The 17,297-nt window shown below is 43.1% G+C and overlaps 1 protein-coding gene and 1 long non-coding RNA gene across 6 annotated transcripts in view; one reads left to right on the top strand and one right to left on the bottom strand.

Annotated features, from left to right (window-relative positions):
* The window catches only part of IRAK3 (interleukin 1 receptor associated kinase 3), a 61,083-nt gene extending 54,091 nt beyond the window's left edge, over positions 1–6,992 (top strand). For both annotated transcript variants that reach the window (XM_057316260.1, XM_026500092.4), the window contains 4 exons: positions 2,315–2,513; positions 2,782–2,844; positions 2,933–3,097; positions 5,331–6,992. In XM_057316260.1, the coding sequence (XP_057172243.1) occupies positions 2,315–2,513; positions 2,782–2,844; positions 2,933–3,097; positions 5,331–5,846 (943 nt within the window). In that variant the 3' untranslated portion in view covers positions 5,847–6,992. The remainder of the gene's footprint in view (positions 1–2,314; positions 2,514–2,781; positions 2,845–2,932; positions 3,098–5,330) is intronic.
* LOC123001150 (uncharacterized) overlaps positions 1–17,297 on the bottom strand; it is a 50,292-nt gene that overhangs the window by 8,413 nt on the left and 24,582 nt on the right. For 2 of the 4 annotated variants that reach the window (XR_008960719.1, XR_008960723.1), the window contains exon 5: positions 14,580–16,864. This is a non-coding gene — a long non-coding RNA (uncharacterized LOC123001150). Of the gene's footprint in view, positions 1–512; positions 587–14,579; positions 16,865–17,297 lie in introns of those variants that run through there. The other 2 variants (XR_008960720.1, XR_008960721.1) reach the window with 2 other exon arrangements.

Genomic DNA, 17,297 nt, shown 5'->3' with positions numbered 1-17,297 from the left:
GAGTCAACAGTTGCTGAGAGCTTCTCACTAGCTTTGCTGAGGCTCAAATAATGGGATTAGATGATGATTTTGTTTTTGATGCTTGTCTTTTTTTCTTTTGTGCTTAGAAAAGACCTATTCCTCAGGAATTCGAAGTGTTTTACAAATTCAGCTTTTGCATCCTCAGGGGTCTAGCATTTTAAGTTATGTTGTTATACCTTCCTTAGAGCTGGAGTTGAGGAAGAAGAGGGCAAGATGTTTGACACTGAAACTCTGGCATTCGGAGTGTGCCTGTCCCTCTGTGCTGAAATCCAGCGCGTGCGTGCAGGGGAAAGGGGTGTGTACAGAAGAGAGCTGGGCCGGCAGCGCAGCTGGAGGGGCAGAAGGTGGGGTCCTGCTAATGGGAGTTAATGAACCTCTCTGCCCATCTCACCTCCTGGCACATGAAACGATCCAGGGCTCTCCCGGAGCCTCCCTTGACGTGTACAGGTAACGATGGAAGAAGGAATTACGAACAAAATGCCTGCTCTTACCTGGAGCTGGAGCGAAGGTGGGATCCGGCTCTGGTGGACTCCACATCTTCAGGGCTTTGTCAGGGTAGTCGACACTGTTTTCCAAGTGAGACGAGTGAGGAGTGACCTTAGCACTGAGGGCAGAGCCCATCGCGGGGCTCAATCTCATGCGCTTGAGATCACAACTTGAGCTGAAATCAAGAGGTGGACACTTCGCCCGACTGCACCACCCAGGTGCCTCGCTGTTACCACTTTTAATAACAACGTGTAGTACTCCAAATATACCATTTGGCATTTTGGCTGGGCAGGCGTCGTATTAGAAGCTTTGGTTTCAGGGAACAAAAAGCAACTCTAAGAGCCCCAAGCAAAACTGAGAAATAGATTACTTTCTCTTGGCCCACCCGCCTTTTCTATCAATGTCCATCTTCTCTCTTCTGATTCGTTACTAATTTTCATCTTCCCTACCATTTATTGGACGTTATTGTATGCCGGGTAGTAGGCTGTTTGTATTCAGTTCTCCGAGTTCTGTTGTTTGCCTCATCCTACATGTGAGGAAAACAACACTGGGGCATATGGCGTGAGGTAAGCCACCTGCAGTCATGAGGCCAGGGAAGGACAGAGCTGGGACTCACGCCAGGTGTGGGCCATGTGAAATGCATGGGCTTAGCCTCTTGCATTCCTGCTGTGACAGCCCTTCAAAGGTAAAAGTAAGCTGATGCTTACCTTACTGTCAAAATGTTAAGTGATTACTAAGGTTTTTATGAGATGAGTAGCTAAAACTGACTCTAAGCACTTTGCCTTTACCTCGGCAGATAGTTACATTTTAAATAAGACTCAAAGACATTTTTGTCTTTACTCCCTAGGAAGTCCATAGAGATGGGACAATGGACTAGGGTTATCCTTAAGGTGGGGCTACCAAAGACTCCTCCCCTCACTGCAGGTTAGTGGCTCTCTGCTGATGGGCTGGGCATTCCACAGCACAGCTCTGTGCACGTAACAGGTACTTGATTGTTAGCTGATTAAAACCCACTTCATGGGGGCGCCTGGGTGGCACAGTGGTTAAGCGTCTGCCTTCGGCTCAGGGCGTGATCCCGGCGTTATGGGATCGAGCCCCACATCAGGCTCCTCCGCTATGAGCCTGCTTCTTCCTCTCCCAATCCCCCTACTTGTGTTCCCTCTCTCGCTGGCTGTCTCTATCTCTGTCGGATAAATAAATAAAATCTTTAAAAAAAAAAAAAAAAACAACCCACTTCATGTTCTCATTGTGTATCAGAAGAGCACCAGGAAAGCTGCTTTGGTTAACTTCAGTTTCTCCTATTGGCAAAGCATCAGCTTTATCCACCAGTTCCCTATGTGTATCTATAAATTTGAAAAGCTCACTGTTCCAAGGTCAGGTTTTCATTTGTTTTATTTTTTTGAGATTTATTTATTTATCTGAAAGAGAGAGAGAGACAGCATGTGCATGAATGGGGGGAGGATCAGAGGGAGAGAGAGAATCCCAAGCAGACTCCCTGCTGAGCATGAAGCCCAACAGGGCTCCATCCCAGGACCCTGAGATCACGACCTGAGCTGAAATGAAGAGTCAGTTACTCAACTGACTGAGCCACCCAGGTGCCCCAGGTTTTCATTTGAGAGTTTTATATAATACTTGTATTTATACTTTAAGAAAAATGAGAAAATACCGTCTAGTTCATGGAAAATTATGTATGTCTTTGTGTTGTCAGTGTTTGGAATTAACCAGATATGAAGGTGAGCTTGTCATTTTGTTTTTCACCGGAAAGCCTGTGTGTTTTTGTCTTGTTTGTCCTCCATTACAATTTTAGTGCAAACATACTTTTGGATGATCAGTTCCACCCCAAACTAACTGATTTTGGCATGGCACACTTCCGACCGCACGTGGAACATCAGAGCTCTACCATCAGCATGGCCAGCAGCAGCAGGAAACATCTGTGGTATATGCCTGAAGAGTACATCAGACAGGGCAAACTTTCCATTAAAACGGACGTCTATAGCTTTGGAATTGTGAGTACCAAGTACCAGTCAACAAAGGAGGAACACGTATTGCCAGGAATGCTCTAAATTCGAAGAATTTTTTTTAAGGGCTTTCACTTTTAGATCTATTGATTTCCTGTTACTCATTGTCTTATACATTAATTTTATGTAATCAGTCAGATAGTAAAATATAGTCATTAGTCAGAACGAATGATATCTATTATCAAGGTTAATCGCTGCGACTAAGTCTATGTCTGTATTTAACATATGTAGCTGACTTTCTCTATATTCCCTATAGGTAATAATGGAAGTTCTGACAGGTCGTAAAGTGGTGTTAGATGATCCAAAGCATATCCAGCTGGTGAGCATTATCTTCATCTCTGTTCCTATCTCTCCATCATCTGGGGGGTAGAGGTCTGAAAGATAAAGTTGTCTTCTTCTCTTCCTAGAGGGATCTCCTTATGGAATTGATGGAGAAGAGAGGCCTCGATTCATGTCTTTCATTTCTGGATAAGAAAGTGCATCCCTGTCCTCGGAATTTCTCTGCCAAGCTCTTCTCTTTGGCAGGCCAGTGTGCTACCACGCGGGCCAAGTTAAGACCGTCAATGGATGAAGTGCGTACACATGGTTTTATTCAAAACCAAGCCCGCAGAACCAAGGAAAATCCAAGTTGGATAAATTGTGTGTCTAAGTGAATTCTTTACCAATGAGGCAAATCCAGCCCCTAACACAGAATTCTAACCTCATAGTTTTTCCAAGTTACCAAGTCACATTATTTGGTACTCTGGTAGAGGTCATTGTTGGGTGGGACCAGGGCACCACAAAAAATTTAATGAAAAGACTTAAGTGAGTAGTTTGGAGAGAATTGTATTCAACACTCATTTAGAGATCTGGTCCATTAAAAATGCATTACATATTTCCTCTATTGATTTTTTAAATTTACTCATCAATTTAATCATCCATTCATTGATTGGCTTCTGTGTTCAACAAATATTTAGCTAGTGCTTACTTTGCATGTGCCAGACTTGGTCCTGGGTGCTGAGGGTACAACAGTAATCAAGACGCAGTTGCTGCCCTCAAACTCACAGTCCATGGTGAGAGCCAGATTAGTTAACGTGGCATTTCAGTATGGAGAGATAAGCGTAATGGTAGAGGAAGCCCAGGTCAGTACGGGAGCATAGTATCAGAGCACATACTGGCCGAGTCAAGGAAGCTTCTGGATGGAAGTGACAGCTGAGCTATAGTCTAAAGAACAGGGTGAATTTAGGCAGCCGTAAGGATAGAAGGACATTTTAGTCTGAGAGAATCTATACCTGCAAAGCTCAGAGGTGATGGATTTTATGGCACTAATATTGTGGGTAATTCATGGGAGTGGGATGTGGAAAGGGAAAAGCTGGAGTGCTTAAAATAATAGAAGGTTCCAGGTGAGAGAGGGACACGAATTCCATTCTGGGATTTGGGATATAATCCTGAGTCTATCGTAGAGCCATGAAAGAGTTTTAAACAAGAGGTCAACATAATCAGAACGTAAGGAGCACTGGCCTGGGAGTCAGGAGAGCTATATTTTAGGACTGGCACCACCAGTAAGAGCTACATGACCTGGAATCTTGGGCCCAAAAAGAGCTGTGAGATATATAGTGGAAGAAACATGGAATTGGGAGCCAGATCTGAGGTCAAGGAACAGATCTGCTCCTTACTGGCTAGTGATATTTATTCCCTTTTCTGAGCCTTGGCTTTATTATCTGTAAAATGGAAATAATAGTGTTGTTTGTGCAGATTAAATGAGGTAATGCGTGTGAAAGCACTTTGTAAATAGTAAAGCTTTCTAAATGTACTTTTAGAAATTACATGTGTGTGTGACGGGATGTTACATGTTCTTTTCAATCAGGTCAGCAGTTCTCAGTTTGGGCTGCATATCCAAGTCAACTGAGCAGCTTTTAAAATACAGATTCCGGGGCACTTGGGTGGCACAGCGGTTAAGCGTCTGCCTTCAGCTCAGGGCGTGATCCCGGCGTTATGGGATCGAGCCCCACATCAGGCTCTTCCGCTATGATCCTGCTTCTTCCTCTCCCACTCCCCCTGCTTGTGTTCCTCTCTCGCTGGCTGTCTCTATCTCTGTCGAATAAATAAATAAAATCTTTTAAAAAAAAAATAAAATACAGATTCCTGGGCCCCTATCTTCATATTTTGTCAGTGACGATCTTTAGGTTGGGGCCAAGGGATCTGTATTTTATTTTATTTTATTTTTTAAAGATTTTATTTATTTATTTGACAGAGAGAGACAGCCAGCAAGAGAGGGAACACAAGCAGGGGGAGTGGGAGAGGAAGAAGCAGGCTCATAGCGGAGGAGCCTGATGTGGGGCTCGATCCCATAAACGCCAGGATCACGCCGTGAGCCGAAGGCAGACGCTTAACCGCTGTGCCACCCAGGCGCCCTGGGATCTGTATTTTAAGAAAGCTCCTGTAGGTAATTCTGACATTTGACAGCTACAGATTGGGTCCCTTGTACCCTGACCCTTTCCAGTACTCCACCTATTAAGGTTGAAGTAAAAAATGTACAGAGACTCACCCCAGGTCACACAGTAGTTGGTGGCAAATCTAAGTCTCAGCTCAGGTCTCGCGATACTTACTTCAGTGCACTTTCTTTTATTCTTGGCTTCAAGTCTTTTAATTTACTCATGAAACAGAAAGGGTTTAGCTAATCTTGAATAATACCTTCCCATTCAGAACTCTGTAGTTGAACTTATTTCATGAAAATAAGAAAATATTCCTTAATGGGTAGATAGAAAAAAGGTGAGAGGTTATGGAAGCTTAACGCAAATGTTTCTTTGCTCCCCGGTTGACTAGGTCCTGAACACTCTCGAAAGTACTCAGGCCAGCTTATATTTTGCTGAGGATCCTCCCACCTCCCTAAAGTCCTTCAGGTGTCCTTCTCCTCTGTTCTTGGAGAACGTACCAAGTATTCCAGTGGAAGATGATGAAAACCAGAATAATCGTTCACCGCCTCCTGATAAAGGTTTGAGAAAAGATAGAGCGACTCAGAAAGTTCCATTTGAATGTAGCCAGTCTGAGGTTACGTTTCTGGGCTTTGACAGAAAGAAAGGCAGTGAGAGAAATGAGGATGCCTGCAACAGGCCCAGTTCGTCTTGTCAAGAAAGTTGGTCTCCAAAGCACACAGCTCTATCCCAGGACCCAAGGGCCTGTGGTACGGGTACGGAGCCTTCTGCGGAAGCTCCAGGCCATTCTTACAGGAGCAGGCCGGTGGAGACCAGCTGTTCCTGCGAATTTTCCTGGAACGAATGTGAACCGTACAAAAGGGAATCGATTTCACCAGAAGATAAAGAAGGCAGCAAGTATTGCTAAGGGACCTGAGTACAGGTGTCATCTTGGAAAACGTTGTCACCACAAGTCATGCTAACAGGACTATGGATGGTGAATTTGGGTAATGCAGGTCAACAATCTGGACATCGCTATTCCTTCCTTCCCAATTCCTAGGCTTAAACCTAGGCTAAGTTAGAGCTGTTCAGAATTACTTAAGATCATGATCTCTGACTTCAGACAAACAAAGACCTACCAGAAAGGGACTGGATTCTAGTGTCTTGTTCAGCACCAGGAGCCCTCGGAGGCTCCAGCCTGCTAAGTAGGTTCGGTTCAGTTAGACCCCATCGTTCTGTTTAGCTGGCTCTCGAAGGTTGTAGGACGTGTCTAAGTTGTAAATGTTAACCGATGCCTTTTTAAAGAATTACCTTTTTGTTTATTTTAATTAACACTTCGTATTTTTTTCTGTTCATCCCTGTCACGCCTGCCTGCCGGAAAATGAGCCAGATTCGCTCTTGACTGTGACATGTTCTCTGTAGAGAGGGGATTCTTGCCCAAGATCTGCATTTCTGTATTTAAACTCTTAGGATAGTTGATCACATATCATATAGTTTTTGGCTATTATTACGATTTTTTAAATAAACTTAGAGACCTATTATATCCTGAGTAGAATGTATGAAATTTTAATCAAGTAATTTTTGTTTCTGAGAAAATGGCTGGTCACAAGGCCCTATGTCAGCTTTTTGTTTGATCCTATACGTACCAACTCTGTGCCTTTCCTTCTCCTGTTTACTGGGTCTCCCCCTGTTGAAATCCTACCCAGTCCGCCCTGGCCCAGCAGAACTGTGTCGTCCTCGAAGCTTCCCTAATCTCTCCAGTCGGAAGTCCTTGCTTCATCAGCATTTTCCATAGCATTGTTTTTGTGTTTCTGTTTTATACTTGTGACTTTCTGAAGTGTACCAGAGTTGCCCATGCCATCCTCTGTCTCTTACTAGATTGTAAACTACCTGTGTTAATGTCCTGTTGTTGCTGTAATAAATTATGACAAACAGTGGGTTAAAACAATCTAAGTTGGGGCGCCTGACTGGCTCATTCGTTAGAGCATCCGGCTCCTGATCTCAGAGTTGCGAGTTTGAGCCCCACGTTGGGTGTAGAGATTTCTTTAAAAAAATAAAAAAATAAAAAAATAAATGTCTGTATGTATATGTATACACGTTAATTATTTTACAGTTCTGGAGGTCAGAAGTCTTTGGCATTCTTTCTGGAGGCTCTAGGGGAGATTCATTCCCTTGCCTTTTCTAGTTTCTAGAGACTACCTGGATTCTTTAACTCGTGGCCTCTTCATCCTCAATTCCAGTGATGTGGCGTCTTTGAATCTAGATTTCTCTTTCTTTCTTTCTCTCATTGACCTTTTCTTCATCACCTCTTTCTCTTACTTTGGCCCTCCTGCCTCTTGTAAGGATCCTTGTGATTGCGTTCAGCCCACCGAGATAATCCACAGAAATCTCTGCATCTCAGGACCCTTAACTTAATCACATCTGCCATGTCTCTTTTCTCCTATAAAGTAATTCACAGGTTTCTGGAATTAGGATTTGGAAATCTTGCAAGGAAGTGGGGTAGTGGGGGGGAGCGGTGCAGGAGGGGCGGTGTGGGGGTTGGGGTTGGGGGGGAGACATTATTCTATCAGATTCCGAGTGTGTAGGGGCCATCTCTTCAAGGCCTAGCATGTTAGCCTGTACAGAGCTGTTTTTTCCTTACAAGTGAAGTTGAATTAAATTATCTCTAATAAGCCACATAATAAAAAATTCAGCTATAAACATTGCTGAATAAAGTGGGGATAAGGACTGTCTTTATAACAATGGATAGAAACACTCTAAGAAAACCATTTCCATGGGGTTAATGGAATTTCCCTCTCTAGAACATTTATAATAAAAGGGTAGACCTCTAGTCTTCTATGCATCAAAGGCTTAGGCTCATGCACGTTTTTTTCCCTTCCTTCCTTCCTTCCTTCCTTCCTTCCTTCCTTCCTTCCTTCCTTTGTCAATTAGTATGGTTGGATTAATCATAGTCAGATTGGAGTTCAGATTTAAGAACAAATGATTAAAGAAAGAAGTCCTCAGGAATCAGGGTCAGGTTAACAGACCAAAGTCAGAAACATGAAGCTACAATTCTGGGGAAAAGGGCCTCATGGTGAGGTTCAAAACACAGTAAGCCTTAGTCTGACTGGCAGGCCGCATAAAGGCCCAGGTAAGCAGCTCGGAGAGGTCATGCTCAGGCTGGTCCTCAGGGGCCCCGACCGCCCCTTGCTGTCTTCCCCATATGTTCATGGCATGGATTGATAATGTTCCCAAACTGCCCACGTGCCGGAACTAGTAGGGGCAAAGGGTTGGACTAGAGTTTGTATGATTTCAATTCTTGTGACCTGTCCTCGTTTGGAAACTCTTGATTATTATACACATTAATGGAAAGAAGCATAAAAGCCTTTGACGTTTGGCTTTATATATTGTAAGCCATTATGAGGCTGATTTAGCTTATCTTGGAAATATAGTCTGAAAGTATTTGGGCTGAATTGGGGAAATTAGCCCGGGATTGTGTGAAGTTGCCACTAATAATTCAAAAGAGGTCATCAAGACAATCAAGAATTGACTTTATGTGAAACTGTTTCTCACTTTGAATCTGGACCTCCCGGGACCTTCAATGAGAGGTCAAAAAGGAAGCTGTGATTAACAAGGGCCCACACCATCACTCAGCCCATGTGTCGTCTGTTGGAATTCTGTTGCTTTCGATTTGCTTATTTGACTTAAAACAGTGTTTCTCAAACTTCAGTGTGGATCCAAACGATGTGGAAGTCTTGTTAGAAACACAGATTGCTGGGCCCCGCCCAGGGTCTGGTGCGGTCGTTCCGGGGTTAGGGATTTGGCTTCCTGACAGGCTCCCGGGTGCTGCTCGCGCTGCTGCTGCTTCGAGAACCACCGCTTTAAAGGGTTCCCAAGTGGCTATGGATCAGCAGATTCTACTTTTCCATCTAGGTGTGTGTTTTTTTAGAGTAAACATTTTTAGAAATTCTTTTATATTTACCCTACTACTTAGGATTTTGCTTAATTGGAGTAGGAGCTCTAGAAATATTGTTAATCAATAATCTTTTTGGGTGACGTCACCTTGCTCTAGGGTATAACTACTTTGGACATCTTACAAAAGCAAGGCAGATTAGCTGGCAATAACCTGAGCGATGATACGGCAAGCAGATGCCACTGTGGCTGGACATGAAAAGAATCTTCTACTGAGTGATCTAGTCCTCCTTGATTTGCCTTCTGGTGGGTGTGTTAATAAATGTTAATTGGTAGGAATTCAATCTTGCATCCTGCTATGGGCAATCAGAGGGCACCTCCGTGGCTTCATGAAGTGGAGACTCGGGTACACGAAGAAACCAAGAATGAGGCTCCAGGTGTTCCCTTTGATCAGCAAACATGAATTAGTAAAGAATTTCACTCATTTTCATCCTGATAATGCACCATGGACAATCCTCCAGGCTGATCCTATTTACTTGTTAGGTTTTCGTCCCATTTTATAAGGCCCCAAAGCAGAGAGAAAATATTTTGTTGTTTTTGAAAATAGGCATGGAATTTCTGGCATTATCGCTTTTATTGACTTCTTGAGAATTGGTACAATGATCCACGACTCCCGGCATAATGGTATAGTTTCATGGGGTGGTACGTTAGCCTGTGTAAAACAGCTTTTATGCCCTGAGGTGTGGTGAGTATAGGAAGTGAGGGTTACCATGAGTAGCATCTATTAAGCACCTGCCAACATCAAGGCACTGCATTGGCTCCTAAGATACCGAGGAAGGAGAAGCCACTGGCCCACTCAACAGTTGGGTGAGATCTGTTATTTGAACCCCAAACCAATGGAACTGAAAGTAAAAGGGTGAGGAAGTTACTGCACACTTTTGAGAGGGGAAGGAAGTCTTTTTGGAGAAGCTTGCTGGAGAGAGAGAGGGAGAGGAGTAGAACTAGCATAGGGGGCCCAGGATGGACATCCAGGGATTGGGGGCCCAGCGCTCTCACAGAGTTCTGCACAACACTGGCTCTGGGGCTGGAAGGATGGGTGAGGAAAAAGGGAGCTGGGTCCAGGGCTTTCCGTGTTTTTTCCTGTTTATCCTTCATAGCCATCCCCAAGGTCCGAATCCCATTTTAGAGATGAGAAGACTTAGAAACATTAAGGAATGTACCTGAGGTCCTCCCAGATTTGGAAGAGCCAGGATTTGAAGGTCTGATTTCAAGGCCCACGCTCTTTCTCGTACTCCATACTACAAAGAAGCCCCCCCCAGATTCAAGCTCTGATGAAAAGGGATAGATGTGGAAAGTCATTCATTGATTCCACAAGTGTTCAGTGAGCACACAAGCCTTGCCAGGTCTTCTGCCGTGTTTCACTATCCCGCTCCTTTGTTAAGAGTTGCCCACTTCTACGGTCCTTAGATGTGAGTTAAATATATTCACTGATCCAACCATTCACTCATTGAATGAATATTTATCAACAGCTTCCTTTGTGTCAGGCACTGTTCTGGGAGCTGGGGACACAGTGAAGATCACACCCAACAAAGATCCCTGCCCTCACGGAGCTTATGTTCCAGTGAATAAGTGAATGAATGGGTGAAAGGAAACTACCATGGGAGAACTTTAATCTTGATTCGAATGCTCCCTGGTGGCGCTGGGAGACCAGCCTCACTGAGCTATCCCAGAGTGTAGACTCTGGCTTCTTCGCCAGCTCCTTCTAGGGATTCACAGAGGTTTCTCCTCATCCTCTCGTACAGCTGGCGTCTCCCTGGTAGCTGCTGCTTTGCTATTAGTGTGCGCCAGGCGGTGTGACATGCCTTGTGGCAATCATAACAGACCCTATTCTTCCACTGACCTGTGATTGCCACAGGACATTTATTTGGCTACTATTGGCATCTTCAACTGGCTTCTTCTAAGGACGCTAAAGCCCCTACTTGTACCTCGCCTCCCATCACTCCATCATGTCATTGTTGACTTCTCTCTTCTCCACAAAACTGAAACTTCCTTGAAGGCAGGGGCTACATCCTGCTCCTTTTTGTACCTCTAACAACTAGCATGGTAGCCGGCACCTAATATGGTCCAGTAACTATTTGTAAAATGAATGAACCAAATAGTCCTTTAAAACATCTTCGAATCATTGGTATTTAGTATATCAAGGCTGTCATCTACTTGCACCCAAAGTGCATCTTTCTAGCATCCACGCTACCAGCATTCATTTGCTTAGATGGTTCCATTCTGCCATTCATGGATAAAAAGTTATTAATATCAAATATTAATATCTGAGATATCTTTGAAAAGAGGAATTAGACATTGTGTACATTGCTTATAAATTTGCTTCATGGTGGAAAGATTCCCAAACCATTTTTTAAAAAAGATTTTATTTATTTATTTATTCGACAGAGATAGAGACAGCCAGCGAGAGAGGGAACACAAGCAGGGGGAGTGGGAGAGGAAGAAGCAGGCTCCTAGCGGAGAAGCCTGATGTGGGGCTCGATCCCGGATCGCCGGGATCACGCGCTGAGCCGAAGGCAGACGCTTAACCGCTGTGCCACCCAGGCGCCCCTCCCAAACCATTTCTAAGCAATGATAAGCCAACGTTTTGATAGGGGATGAACTGATATTTGTCATATTTTGTTTCCGTCTTTCTGTCAAATTATTTGTATGTATTTGATGGTCTATTGAACTTGACATGCAAGTAGTTTCTTGGGAAACATTTTTGCTCCAGAGATCTGCATTGCCTACCAGACCTTCACTTCACAGCCGCCTTATTGATGTCATCTGTCTCACTGAAAACTTTGTGGTTATCTCTATAAATAGCAAGGGAATATTTCCAAAGTTTTTTTATTGGCTCCTTAATTTTAAAATTTCCTATAGAGCCACATTGATTGCAATGGAGGGTAAGCAGGTAGACGGAGCTTACTTGTGGGGGATTCAGACTCAGTAACACTGAGGAATCTAATCGTGTGGCAGGTGCATTCATCACTTATGCTTTGAATGCCTACTGAGCTGGGTTCTGTTACTATAAGATCAAGGAAAATGATATCACGAAAACGGACACTTATCCGGAGTCACACCAATATTGGAATGGGGATGCAAACTGAAAACTCTGTATTCAAATGCAGGAAAATATCTGCTCTGAAAACGGGTGACTTAAAAATTAACGGCACACCCATTTGAAAATATAAATGGTAATAAATATACGTGTTTATTATTTTATTTGTATTAATTGTATCCTCCCAGGTTGGCAAATTAATATTAAAGTAGTTGACAAGAATGTGAGCAAAGGGGCATTCTTTTTTTTTTTTTTTTTTTTAGGTCTTTCCTTTTATTTTTTTTATTTTTATTTTTTAAATGATTTTTTATTATATTATGTTAGTCACCATACAGTACATCCCCGGTTTCCGATGTAAGGCTCGATGATTCATTAGTTGTGTATAACACCCAGTGCACCATGCAATACGTGCCCTCCTTACTACCCATCACCGGTCTATCCCATTCCCCCACCCCCCTCCCCTCTGAAGTCCTCAGTTTGTTTCTCATAGTCCATAGTCTCTCATGTTTCATTCCCCCTTCTGATTACCCCCCCTTTCTTTATCCCTTTCTTCCCCTACCGATCATCCTAGTTCTTATGTTCCATAGATGAGAGAAATCATATGATAGTTGTCTTTCTCTGCTTGACTTATTTCACTTAGCATTATCTCCTCCAGTGCTGTCCATGTTGTAGCAAATGTTGAGAACTCGTTCTTTCTGATAGCTGAGTAATATTCCATTGTATATATGGACCACAACTTCTTAATCCAGTCATGCAAAGGGGCATTCTTGTTCACTCTTGGCAGGAGTGAAAATTAGTACAACTTTTCTAGAAGACAGTATGTATCAAATTTGGCACTATGTATCAAAAATGTAAACGATACTTTTGCCCAGCAATTTGTTTAGACTTTATCCTAATGAATAAAAATTACACAAGTATGTAAACATGAGGGCAAGTAAGTACTTTATGATGTTTATGATATTAAAACTTTTTGGGGGGGAGCCTGGGTGGCACAGTTGGTTAAGCGTCTGACTCTTGATTTTGGCTCAAGTCATGATCTCAAGGTTGCGAAATCAAGCCCTGCTTGAGATTCTCTCCCTCTCCCTCTGCCCCTCCTGCTTATTTTCTCTCTCTCTCTCAAATAAATAAATAAATCTTAAAAACAACAACAACAACAAACTTTGGAAACGGCCTAAATATCCTTTAGAGATCTTTGCCAAAAATGATGTCTCTTTCCAGGCTATGGTACTTGGGTGATCTTTACTTTCTTTAGACTTTTATGTGTTTGAAATTTTTATAATGAGCATGTATCATTTCTGTTACCAGAAAATAATAAAGCTATTTTTATTTTGGAAAAAATATTCTGTACATTTCTACATCTGCCTGGCTCTTTGCTTTCGTTGCGCCTCTGATAACAACTGGCAACTACCAGTAATCTTCTAGTCCATTGCCCTTTATTATTTCTGTCTGCCAATCTTAGCGGCTAAAGCCCCCACGTAGACCTGTCTGGAATCCCCTGAATAACAAGTTTTGAGAGGACTTACAGAAAAGCAATCCAAGATGCAAAACCCAGACAAGCTGAAATACAGAAGAGTGGAGAACAAATCACAGTGCACAGCTGACAATGCTTTATAATTAAATATTAGTTGATTTTAGTAAAATCTTTAAAAATTACCCTTAAGCTCTATACTTATAAATCAGTACCTCAAGGAGTAGCCTGCGGTTAAATTAAAAAAAAAAATTAAAAGATCTTTGGAGAGAGAGATTTTTAACCATGTGTATCCATTCCTCAGACTTGTGTCCCACTATCCCTTTTTAGACTACGTAAAATTTTTAACTTGCTGAATTCAGCAGACTCGGGGCTGTAGTTATCAGTTGAAAATAAAACTTGCCACAGCGGAGAGGACATGTGACTGAATATAGTGTTTTTCTCCAGCAGGTAGAGCTGGAGCCTATGTAACAATGCTAATGGGGCCCACAATACATTAATTATAAAGGGAAGTAGCAAAGTGGACTCCAGGGTGAAATACCAATTCTAATGCATTCTATCTGGAGGGACTGTTCTGTGAGCATGAGTAACAGAGGGTGTAAATATGATAAAAACACTTCCTAGGCAAATCCAGCTAAAAGATTAATTAGTGCTGGCCACAAATTTTGTTCTCTTGAAACCAAATGAATGTGCTGCTGCTCTTTTTGTGTTTCCTGGAAGAGAAATGCCAGGTAATACCCCTGTACCATCACTGCAAAGATAACAGCAAAAGAGAGGCTAAGGGGGGCGCCTGGGTGGCTCACTCAGTTAAGCTTCCGACTTTTGATTTTGGGTCAGGTCTTGATCTCGGGGTAGTGAATGGGAGCCCTGCATCGGGCTCTGTACTGGGCGTGGAGCCTGCTTGAGATTTTCTCTCTTCCTCGCCCTCTGTCCCTCCCCCCTTCTCATGCATGTGCACACATGCTCTCTCTCTCTTTCTCTCTCTCTCTCTCAAAAAAAAAAGAGAGAGATGTTAAGGCATCTAGTACAGAAATATACTGTAAAATGAAGTCATTCTGACAGTACATTTGGGAGAAGCATGCGTAACTTCTGGTACTCTTCTTCTTAATCCCATTATTCACTACTGATAATTTCATGTCATTCTGAAAGCGTATCGGCTAATTATAGTGCACTTGCTGGACCATTAAACATCGGATCTTGTGATATTTCTTTTTATTTTACGTTTGTAGCATGGGGTGTTTTTTTTTTTCAGGATTTTTTTTCTTCAAGAGCTGTGTTGACTTTAGCAGAGAGCAAATATTAATCTGTGACCTTTATTATTTTTATTGTATGTACCCCGGAGGAGAATGTAAGATTCCAGCATGCTCAGAAAGCCAAGTATGCATGTTTATATTAAGTCACTGCCAGCAGCTCTAAGGCTGTTGCTTGAGACAGGACGCAGGGCAATCTCTGACATTTTCATTATGCATTTGTCTAGCAGTTTGAAGAGGGGGAAATAATTCGTGTGATTACTGGTATCCTGTCTTGGCTGTTAAAAGGTATTTCTCTAGGGGCGCCTGGGGGGCTCATCCAGTGAAGCATCCAGCTCTTGATCAGGTCATGATCTCAGGGTCCTGGGGTCGGGCCAGGGCTGGCTCTGTCCTTGGCAGGGGGTCCGCTTGCGGATTTCTCTCCCTCTCTCTCTCTGCCCCTCCCTCCACTCACACACTCTCTCTCTCTGAAATAAATCAAATAAATAAATGAAATAAATACATAAATAAATAAAAGATATTTCTCTAATAAAAAAATTATTACCATATTTTAGAAGGCATGGTCTGACACGTCCTCACCTCTCTCCCTATCTCATATCCCAGCATCATTGGTCCTTGTGTCAATGGCCATTTGAATGAACCAAGCAGCGACCCAGCATCATAGTTAAACGATCTCATCAATCCAGTGAAACTACACCTCCGCTCTACTTCGGCCACTATCTCCAAGGCACACTCTGGGCCCCATTCTTACCTGAAGCTGCTACACATCAGAAACCGTAGGCTGTCGTCCTGGACTTGATAAAGACATCCTATCATCTAATCTCTCCAGTTTTTCCTGGCCTGTCAATGACCATCCTTTCCTCCTCGTCTATTCTGTGTTTTTCTTTGCATAGGTTAAGCCATGGGTTCATCTGTATCAGTGTTTGTCCTTATGGAGAGATAGAACCCCTACTAGTTATTTCAAACAGATGGAATTTAATATTGGGAATTGGTGATCAAAGGGTTGGAAAGGCTAGAAGAGAAAAAAAAAAAAGGGAAAATGTGAGGTTATCCAGAGACTAGTAAATACAGGAAGCCATTCTCACAGTTACGGATGCAGGAGAAAAAAGAGAAAAGGTGTAATTAAGAGCCCATGACTGCTGTTCTGTGGAGGCTGCAGAGAGCTTGCTGCTGATGCTTCTGGAACGGGGCCGCCACAGAGGAAAGCAGGAACGTGGATCAGACCACCGCCTGTGCAGCTCCTATGTTACTGCCAGGGGCCCAGTAAGAAGCAGAGAAAGAAAAGGCTTCTCCCGTTCTTCTATGGTCCATAGTGAGGCGCTAGCTGTCGGGGGCATCCAGGAGATGCAGTTTTCTCTAACCTACCAAGGAAATCAAGGAAGGGCAAGAACAGATAAATCCTGCCCTTTGGCTCTCCAGCACTTACTCTCACCCTTCTACCTTACATTAAAACCTCCAGTAACAATCACGGTATCGCACAAATATCCCTTAAATAATTGAAGATGCTCTCACTCTTTCAAAAGAGGAGGCACAGGATCTCATCAGTCCTGATCTCTGTCTCCTCCAGGTGACTTTAATCTATCTTCTGCCTAAATTTTCTAAGAATAAAGACAACCACCACCAACATTTCTTACATACTATAGGGGAAGAGAGAGGGAAAATCAGTAATTGGTGAATGTACACAAATACATACCACACAAGGGAAACCAGCACGGCTGCTCTAGGCTTTGTTTCTGTAATTTGTCACAGGCTGCAATGTCATTCTCCTTCCACGTTCCCTGGGGCCTTGGCCAGCATGTTTGTTGTGCAGGGTCCCCTCCCTGATGGTGGGCACCAAGCCTCCATCCCTGAAGGGCGTGAGTCGTCAGCGGTCTTCAGGAGCACTATGACTGCGTGCTAGCTTTCATCACTGGATGTGGGACGGCTAGTAGGCAGAGTCCCCGGATTCCAGTCGTAAGCCTTCCTGTCCTCCCTGTGCTCACCAGTCTCATCTCCTCCCTGGAGAGCTACAGTCAATACCCGCACCCGGTGTAAGAATCTACCTCTTTCTTCTTGGCTCAGGGGTACGCGGAGCCCAAAATGACAGTCTTGACCTCCTGGTTGGTAAAACCATCGTGTCCACATGGGATCATTTCTCACTTCAGATCTAAGAGTCTTCAATTAGCAGAGCTCAGGGGGCAGCTGGCTGGCTCAGTCGGGGGAGCATATGACTCTTGATCTCAGGGTTGTGAGTTCGAGTCCTACGTTGGGTGTAGAGTAAGTACATATATACGTAAATACATGAATACATGAATAAGCACAGATCAGCACTGACAAGATGAGAAGCCAAAAAAAAAAAAAAAAGAGAGAGAGAGTTGGTATTTTTATTGTTCTCAGCATCCTTGTCATTGAATAATGGGAAACATTTAAAATCATCAATAGCGCTCTTAAAATTTATCATACCAAATCAAATGTAAGACTTTAAATACTGTATGTAAAAAGAATATTAGTTTATTCTGTTATTTAATTCGGGTATACTTCTGTTACTTTAGTCCAAGTTGGTGCTAAGTGTGGGTACGCACGTGTGTGAAAGCCATCACTTCATACCAGCTCTCACACAGCTTGTGGATCTTGAGATCTTTTTCACGTAAACTGTTGATAGCATATATCTCCTTCATCTCTTCCTTGTGTGTT

Source organism: Ursus arctos, unplaced genomic scaffold (assembly GCF_023065955.2).
Source record: "Ursus arctos isolate Adak ecotype North America unplaced genomic scaffold, UrsArc2.0 scaffold_21, whole genome shotgun sequence".
Lineage (NCBI taxonomy): Eukaryota > Metazoa > Chordata > Mammalia > Carnivora > Ursidae > Ursus > Ursus arctos.
Note: the sequence above shows the minus strand (reverse complement) of the source record. Positions and strands in the feature narration are given on the sequence as shown.